Source organism: Mandrillus leucophaeus, unplaced genomic scaffold, assembly GCF_000951045.1.
Source record: "Mandrillus leucophaeus isolate KB7577 unplaced genomic scaffold, Mleu.le_1.0 Scaffold29, whole genome shotgun sequence".
NCBI classification, from domain to species: Eukaryota; Metazoa; Chordata; class Mammalia; order Primates; family Cercopithecidae; genus Mandrillus; species Mandrillus leucophaeus.
Window position 1 is genome coordinate 2171815 of NW_012103031.1, and position 8983 is coordinate 2180797.

General features: G+C 41.2%; 1 protein-coding gene across 1 annotated transcript in view; it reads left to right on the forward strand.

Annotated features, from left to right (window-relative positions):
- Window positions 1-8983, forward strand: part of KPNA7 (karyopherin alpha 7 (importin alpha 8)) — a 36651-nt gene that overhangs the window by 3773 nt on the left and 23895 nt on the right. The window contains exons 2-4 of the mRNA XM_011985800.1: window positions 817-948; window positions 7812-7894; window positions 8659-8927. Coding sequence (XP_011841190.1) covers window positions 817-948; window positions 7812-7894; window positions 8659-8927 — 484 coding nt within the window. The remainder of the gene's footprint in view (window positions 1-816; window positions 949-7811; window positions 7895-8658; window positions 8928-8983) is intronic.

Here is an 8983-nt window from a genome sequence, read left to right on the forward strand (position 1 = left end):
GTATACACACATATACAAATATAAACTTGAACATGATTAATTTATGGATGATATTTAATGCCTTGGGAATGGATGAGATCACCAAAAGAGTGAGTGTGGAAAATAAAGCAGACAGGTTAGAAGAGTAAAAGTTGGGAGTTGGGCACTTCAACATTCAGTGGTTGAGAAGACAGGAGGATGAAATCAAGGAAAGAAACTTAGAAAAGTTAGTCAATGAAGAAGGAAGAAAACTACATTGTCTTAATTCTTTTAATTGTATGTATTACATATGTTCTGTATTATATATTACTTATATAATTATATAATATTGTATTTATTGTATAATATAAAATATATATATAGTGAAAATGATCAGGGTGTCTAGGACATGGGCAGTCCCCCAGTTGTCCCCAGCACCACCTATCGTAGCCACCACTGAAAAGGCCTGGGCACATTCAGGAAGCAGCCATACACTTCAGGAAATCATCAGCGTCATCGAAGATGTGTTCAGACTTAGGGCAATGGGATGCTTTGCTGAAGTGTTTTTACAGCTGAGAATCCCGGCCTGTCAAGGTTGTGCATGGTCTTGCTTTATTTTGGAAGGAAGATCAAATTATTTTCCAGACGTGGTGTAAGAGAAAAGAGGAGGTAAACAGAGCTGAGATGATTTACTAACTGTGTGATCTGAACTCTTCCAGCCTATTGTATCTGTGAAAATGAAATTGGATGATTTGAAACATGTTTGACAGACTAAATGTGGCATCCTCACTCCTGGTTCTACATGTGGTGACATCCCCACTCCCGGTTCTAAATGCTCCAATTTCTTTTCCTCACTAGCTGAGGCGACAGCAGAGGATGGCGGTCAGCCTGGAGCTCCGAAAGGCCAAGAAAGATGAACAAACCTTAAAGAGAAGGAATATCACGAGCTTCTGCCTTGACACACCTGAAAAACCAGCCAAAGGGGTGGCGGTCAGTACGTAGTGTTTAGAGTAGTCTTGGGCAAAATATGTTCTTAGCAAGTGTCTCTGGCTGGATAATGTTTAATAAATTCAGAACTTGCAAACTCTTTTTGGCCTTTTAAAGAAAGGAGTGAAGAGATTATGGTTTGAGCTAAACTGCCTTTGTCAAAAGGCTAATGGCCGTTACTCCTATGGCTCCGAGTCTGTGGAATCGAAGTTCTAGTGTGGGATGGAGAAGGTGCTATTTCTTTTATTTTACTTTTTAATTTTTTTTAATTTTTATTTTTTGAGACAGGGTCTCACTCTGTCACCCAGGATAGAGTGCAGTGTCACAATCAGAGCTCATTGCAGCCCTAACCTTCCTGGGTTCAAGTGAGCCTCCTGCCTCAGCGTCCAGAGTATATGGGACTACAGGCACTCACCACCATGCCTCGTGAATTTTTGTATTTTTTATAGAGACAGGATTTTGTCATGTTGCCCAGGATGGTCTTGAACTCCTGGACTCAAGTGACCTGCCTGCCTCAGACTCCCAAAGTGCTGGGATTACAGGTGTGAGCCACTGCACCTGGCCAAAAGTGATATTTCTAATTGAAAATTTACTTGCTACCCCTTAGCCTGAAAACCGAGGAAATCAGGGTGGGTGAAGGTTATTTCTCAGCCCCAACCTCATTAAATGAAGATCTTGGGTTGACTTCAAGGTTAGTCTGGTTTCTGTGGATACCAAATACCTTGACCAGGAAGTTTTCCTTCTTAGCACCTCAATAATGGCGTCTCTATATTCTTTTGGGGTACACCACTGTCTGTCCTACCTTAACCACCCACATGCACCCTTTTTACCCTGCTCGGCTTAGGGCTTGTAGAGGGCAGAGACTGGTTCCATTTTTGTCAAGTGGGTGGGTCCTATGACACATTCCCATTCATCAATGAAATGTGTAGTCATTCTCTGAATTGCCACAGGAGTCTGAATTATATCTCTAATTAGCTTCGTTTGTTTGGAGCAGTCCCTAGAATCCCCCCATCCAAGGAAGGTATGAAACAAAAGGCAAAAAAGGCCAGGCACAGTGGTTCACGCCTATAATCCTAGCACTTTGGGAGGACAAGGCGAGTGGATTACCTGAGGTCAGGAGTTTAAGAGCAGCCTGGTCAACATGGTGAAACCCCATCTCTACTAAGAATACAAAAAATTAGCTGGGCGTGGTGGCGTGCACCTGTAATCCCAGCTGTTCAGGAGGCTGAGGTAGGAGAGTCACTTGAACCTGGGAGACGGAGGTTGCAGTGAGCCAAGATCGTGCCACTGCACTCCAACCTGGGTGACAAAGTGAGACTCCATCTCAAAAAACAACAACAACAAAAAAGTTTTTTTTTTTTTTTTTTTTTTTTTTTTTTTTTTTTTAAAGACAGAATCTCACTCTGTTGCCCAGGCTGGAGTGCAGTGGTACGATCTTGGCTCACTGCAACCTCCACCTCCCGGGTTCATGCCATTCTCTTGCCTCAGCCTCCCGAGTAGCTGGGACTACAGGTGCCCGCCACCACACCCGAATAATTTTTTGTATTTTTAGTAGAGATGGTGTTTCACCGTGTTAGCCAGAATGGTCTTGATCCCCTGACCTCATGAACCGTCTGCCTCAGCCTCCCTAAGTGCTGGGATTACAGGTATGAGCGACCGCACCCGGTGTATTAGCATATTTTAAAGAAATGAAGGTATAATTCACATCAAAATTCACTCTTTACCTAACCAGTGGTTTCTAGTATAGTCACAAAGTTGTGCAACCATTGCCACTAGCTAATTCCAGAACCTATTCATCAACTCAAACAGAAACTCCATACTCATTCAGGAGTCACTCCCCATTCCTCATCCCCCACCGTCTCTGCAAACACTAGTCTACTTTCTGTGTCTCTGGAACGACCTCTTCTAGACATTCCCTATAAATGCAATCATACAACATGTGAGCTTTTGTGTTGAGCTTTTATGTTTTCAAAGTTCATCCATGTTCTAGCATGTATCAATACTTCATTCCTTTAGGGCAGAATGATATTCTGTTTTATGGAGAGACCACATTTTGTTTATCCATTTATTTGTGAGATGGAGTCTCACTCTGTCACCCAGGCTGGAATGCAATGGCACAATCTCAGCTCAATGCAACTTGATTGCTTCCCGGGATCAAGCCGTTCTCCTGCCTCAGCCTCCTGAGTAGCTAGGATTACAGGCATGTGTCACGCGCTAATTTTATATTTTAGTAGAGACGGGGTTTCACCATGTTGGCCAGGCTGGTCTCGAACTCCTGACCTCAAGCAATCCGCCTGCCTTGGCCTCCCAAAGTGCTGGGATTACAGGTGTGAGCCACCGCGCCTGGCCTGTTTATCCATTTATTAGTTAGGGGACTTTTGAGTTGTTTCTACTTTTTGGTTATTATGATGAGTGCTGTTATTAACATCCTGTGTACAAGTTTTTGTGTGGATGGGTGTTTTCAGTTCCACTGAAAATAACTGGGTTGTGTACTAAGCCTGTTTCACTCTTTGTGGTAGGCTGTATCATGGCACCCCAAGTGTCTGCATCTTCTAATACCCAAACCTGTGAATGTTACCCTATGACAAAAGGGATGTAGCAGATGTGATTAAGTTAAGGATTTTTGAGATAGAGAGGTGATCCTGAATTATCTGGGTGGGCCTGGCATTCAACGATTCTTATAAGAAGAGCAATGTGATGACAAAAGCAGATGCCGGGCATGGTGGCTCATGCTTGTAATCCCAGCACATTGGGAGGCTGAGGCAGGAGGATCACTTGAGCTCAGGAGTTCGAGACCAGCCTGGCCAACGTGGTGAAACTGCATCTCTATGAAAAATATAAAAATTAGCCAGGCCTGGTGGCTCACGCCTATAATCCCAGCATATTGGGAGGCTGAGGTGGGTGGATCACTTGAAGTCAGGAGTTGGAGACCATCCTGGCCAACATGGTGAAATGCTGTCTCTACTAAAAATATAAAAATTAGTTGGGTGTGGTGGCATGCGCCTGTATTCCCAGCTACTTGGGAGGCTGAAGCAGGAGAATAGCTTGAGCAGTGACTTGAGATTGTGCCACTGCATTCCAGCCTAAGTAACAGAGTGAGACTGTCCCTGCCACCAAAAAAAAAATTCAAGTCCTTTGTCCATTTTTAAGTCAAATTATTTTTTATTGATTATATATTCTAGATATTAAATCTTATAATTTCTAGATATTTATATATTCTAGATATTAAACCTTAGCAGATATGACTTGCAAATATATTCTGTGGGTTGTCTTTTCATTTTCTTGATAGTATCCTTTGAAGCATAAAGGTTTTTAATTTTGAAGAAGTCTAGTTTATTTTCTTGGTTGTGTTTTAGGCATCATATCTAAGAATTCATTGCCTAATCCAAGGTCACAAAGATTTACGTCTATAATTTCTAAGAGTTTATAATTTTAGCTCTTTTAGGCCTTTGAGCCATTTGGAGTTAATTTTTGTAAATGGTGAGAATAGGAGTCCAACTTTGTGCTTTTGCACATGATATATAGTTGTACCAGTACAATTATTTGGTGAGACTATTTTCTACCCATTGAATTGTCTTGGTACCTTTGTCAAAAAATCAATTGACCATGAATGTGAGGATTCATTTGTGGACTCTCAGTTCTCTTCCATTGATCTATGTTTATCTTTATGTCATGAAAGGTTTGATTACTGTAGTTTTGTGGTAAGTTTCAAAATTGGCAAGGATGAGTCTTTCAGATTTGTTCTTTTTTCAATATAATTTTGGCTCTTCTGGATCCCTTGTTTTCCATATGAATCTTAAAATCAGTTTGTCAATTTCTACAATAAAGGCAGCTCTGATTTTGATGGAGATTGCACTGAACCTATAGAAAGGAGTCATTGAACATACAAGGTTGGAGTATTGCCATCTTAACAATGTTAAGTCTTCCAGTCCATGAACATGGGATACCTTTTCATTTCTGTTCTCCTTATTTTTTTATTTTTTATTTTTACAGTTTGCAGCATATAACTCTTGGATTTCTTTTGATAAATTTATTACTAAGCATTTTATTCTTTTTATGTTGTAAATTAAATTGCTTTATTTTGATTTTTGATCACTACTAGTGTTTAAAGATACAATTAATTTTTGTATATCAATTCTGCAACCTAGCTGAATTTATTAGCTCTAGGCTTTGTGTAAATTCCTTAGGATTTTCTACATATAAGATGATGTCACTTGCAAATAGTTTTATTTCTTCCTTTCCAATCTGTATGCACTTTATTTGTTGCCTAATTAATGCATCTAGAACTTCCAATGCCGTGTTGGATAAAAGTGAAAAGAGCAGCATCCTTGTCTTATTCCTAATCTTGGGGGAAACCTTTTAGACTTTCACCATTAAGTGTGAGGCTACCTCTGAGTTCTTTGTAGATGCCTTTATCAGAAGTTGCCTTTTATTCCAGTTTGTTGAGTGTTTTTTTTTTTAATTATGGAAGTATGTTGAATTTTGTTAAATGTTTCTTCTGCATTGAGATTATCATGTGGTTCCCCCCTTTGTTAATACGGGGTACTATGTTGATTTTTTTCACATGTTAAATTCACTTCTGAATTCCTGAGTTCAAATCCTAATTCATCATGATGACCAATATGTTGACCATATGTTTCAAAAGTTTATGCATTCGGTTTCCTCCTATTTTGCTGAATTTCTGCATCAGTAGTTATGAGGGATATTAGTGTATACTTGTCTTGTAATATCCTTGGTTTGGTGTCAGAGTAATACTAGCCTCGAAGAATGAGCGAGAAATTTTTGTAAAGATGGTAAAGTTTTTTTTGTTTTTTTTTCTTTGAGATGGAATTTCACTCTTGTCACCCAGGCTGGAGTGCAAAGGTGCGACCTTGGCTCACTGCGCCTCAGCTTTTTGGCGTTGATGCTTTCTGATAAGAAATCAGCTGTTAATCTTATTGATGCTTTGTACATGAATTGCTTCTCTTTTGCTGGTTTCAATGTTTTTGATTCTATAGTTTTGGCTTTCAACAGTTAGATGATAAATGTTTGGATCTTGGAATTTATTCTATTTGGAGTTCATTGAGCTTTTTGGATGTGTAGATTAATTATTCTATTGGATTTGGGAATTTCTTTGGCCATGATTTCTTTAAATATACTTTCTGCCTCTTTCCCTCTTCTCCTTCCTATTCTGCATTTGTTGGTATCCTTGATGATGTCCCACAGATCTCTAAAGATCTGTCAATTTTCATCTTCAGTCTCTTGTGTGTGTTATCTTCCTCAGACTGGATAATTGCAATTAGCCTATCTTCAGCTTCACTGCTGCTTTATTATGTCTGCTTATCTGCTGTTAAACCCCTTTAGTGAATTTTTTGTTTCAGTTATTCTCCAATTCCAGAATTTGTATCTGGCTCCTTCCAGTAACTGTTATCTGTTCACTGATAGTCTCTATTTAGTGAGACACCATTCTTGCACTTTAGTTCTTTAGTCATGGTTTAGTTCTTTGACTATATTTAAAATATTTGTCTAGTTCAACATCTGGTCTCCTCAGGGACTATTTCTATTGATTGCTTTTTTCACATATATATGTATATGTGTGTGTCACACTTTCTTTGCTTGTCTCATAATCTTTGTTGAAAACTAGTCATTTAAAGTAGTGTAACAACTCTAGAAACCAGGTTTTCCATTGCCCCAGGGTTGTTTGTTGTTGCTGGGTGTGATTAGTAATTTCTGAATTAATTATCTAAAATCTGTATTTTTTGTGATGTGTGGCTGCTGAAGTGTCTGCTCAGTTTGCTTAGTGGTCAACTAATAATTAGAGATTCACTTTAACACTCGGAACCACAAGGAAAAGAACACTCAAATTTTGCCAAGAAGCTCTGTGTTGGGGGCATGCTTTCACCACTCAGCCAAGTAGTTGACAATTCTGCCATAAGCCTCTACGTCCTGTTTGCACAGAGCCTCAAGGTCAGCGAGAGGTAAGAGCTGAGGGTCTTAGGGGTGTGTGTGTGTGTGTGTGCGCGCGCGTGTGTGTGTTTAAAGCATATGCATAGCCCTACACATAATATTCCTTTCAAGTTTTTTTTGTTAGCCTGTTTATCCCAACTCTTATTCAACCTCTCAGGTAGCTGTGAAGTTAAACAACTTCCTCTGTTTTCAACATATATTCTTAGGGAAAAGCCTTTTCATACTGAGTAAGCTCTGAGTCAAAGTAGTCTGTAAGTAGGATCTTTCAGGGTATGACCAGACAGATCAAATAATAATTTTCTGGGAATGAGGCTCCAAAGGAGCACCTACCTATTTTGCCTCTTCTGATGGCTGTGAGGCTGTTGTTTTTCACAATGATTGTGGACTGTTGGTTTTCAAGGCTACCATGGAGCTGAGGGTGGGTGGGAATAGGGCAAGTCAAAATGCCACAAAGCTCTCATGATTCTTACAGCGATTCAGTTGTCTTTCTTGGATAAACACTTCCTGGCTTGAATAAAACAACTGGCTGCCAGCCTTTGGTCAATTTCTACCGTGCTGAAAAAGTTGATTCTATTTTTGTCAGTTTTCTCATTGCCCCTGTGGAGGAGATAATTTTTTGGACGTCCTTAGTCTGCCATTTTGTTTTGTGTTCACTAGCATGTTCTTACTGCATGGGATAATAATGTTCTGGGGATCCAAGTAATGATAGGAATTACTTCTCCCCTAAGAGTGGGAAGGGTCACACAGATCTGTGAGATCTATGGACTATATTCTTCCCTCCCCAAATATAGAACAGCATGCAAGATGGGACATCCTGTTCAAGCCAGGCTGTTTTAATCAGATGGATGATGGCTAGAGTAAGTGATGTTTACAGTTCATTTTGGCAGAGAATCTGACCTGAAATGTGTCTCTCCTTGCAGGTCAGCCTCAATCTGGGTGAACTAATCAAAGGTGTGAATAGCTCAGATCCAGTCCTGTGTTTCCAGGCCACCCAGACAGCCAGGTATCTCCAAACAGACTTCTGCTGTTGCAGGTTCATAGTTAGCAATGCGCTCCAGTGGTGGCTACAGCTCCAGTGGCCTATTTGGTTCCTTGGCATTGGCAACATGCCCGTAAAACACAAGAAAAGGCTAGCCCGTCTAAAAGACAAAATTGCTATTCTACACTGTCCTTGAGGGCAATTTAAAAGGTACGATGTGTTGTCAGAGATGAATTGCTTAATTTACATTGGCCTCTACAGAAATTTCATCTTGTAGATAACACCTTAAAGGGGAAAATGTTGGTTTACCACTGAAAAATGCTATCGGCTGAATGCTAGGATGTTAAGTAGCTCCGGCCCAGCTATGTGGCTCATCTGATAGTTAGGAATGCCAAGAACACGTATAAAATGAGGTTTTCTTTTTTTCTCTTTTGAGACGGAGTCTCACTCTCACCCAGGCTGGAGTGCAGTGGTATGATCTTGGCTCGCTGCAACCTCCGCCTACTGGGTTCAAGTGATTCTCCTGCCTCAGCCTCCAGAGAAGCTGAGATTACAGGCGTGCACCACCACACCCAGCTAATTTTTGTATTTTTAGTAGAGACGGGATTTCACCATGTTGGCCGGGCTGGTCTCCATCTCCTGACCTCCTGACCTCAAGTGATCTGCCCACCTTGGCCTCCCAAAGTACTGGGATTACGGGTGTGAGCCATTGCACCTGGCCTAAAAGGAGGTCCTCAATACATCCCTCACATGACCTCCCTCTCCCCACCCTCTCTTTGATTGAACAGGAAAATGCTATCCCAGGAAAAGAACCCCCCTCTGAAATTGGTCATTGAAGCGGGCCTCATTCCCAGGATGGTGGAGTTCCTGAAGTCATCGCTTTACCCCTGCTTGCAGTTTGAGGCTGCCTGGGCCCTGACCAACATTGCTTCAGGGACTTCGGAGCAGACTCGAGCCGTGGTAGAAGGGGGAGCCATCCAGCCCTTGATCGAGCTCCTGTCTTCCTCCAACGTGGCTGTGTGTGAACAGGCAGTGTGGGCTCTTGGTAATATAGCCGGTGAGACTCTCCCCTTAGTGGGCTAAGAAGACGGGGGGCCAGGTGTGTAGGATACC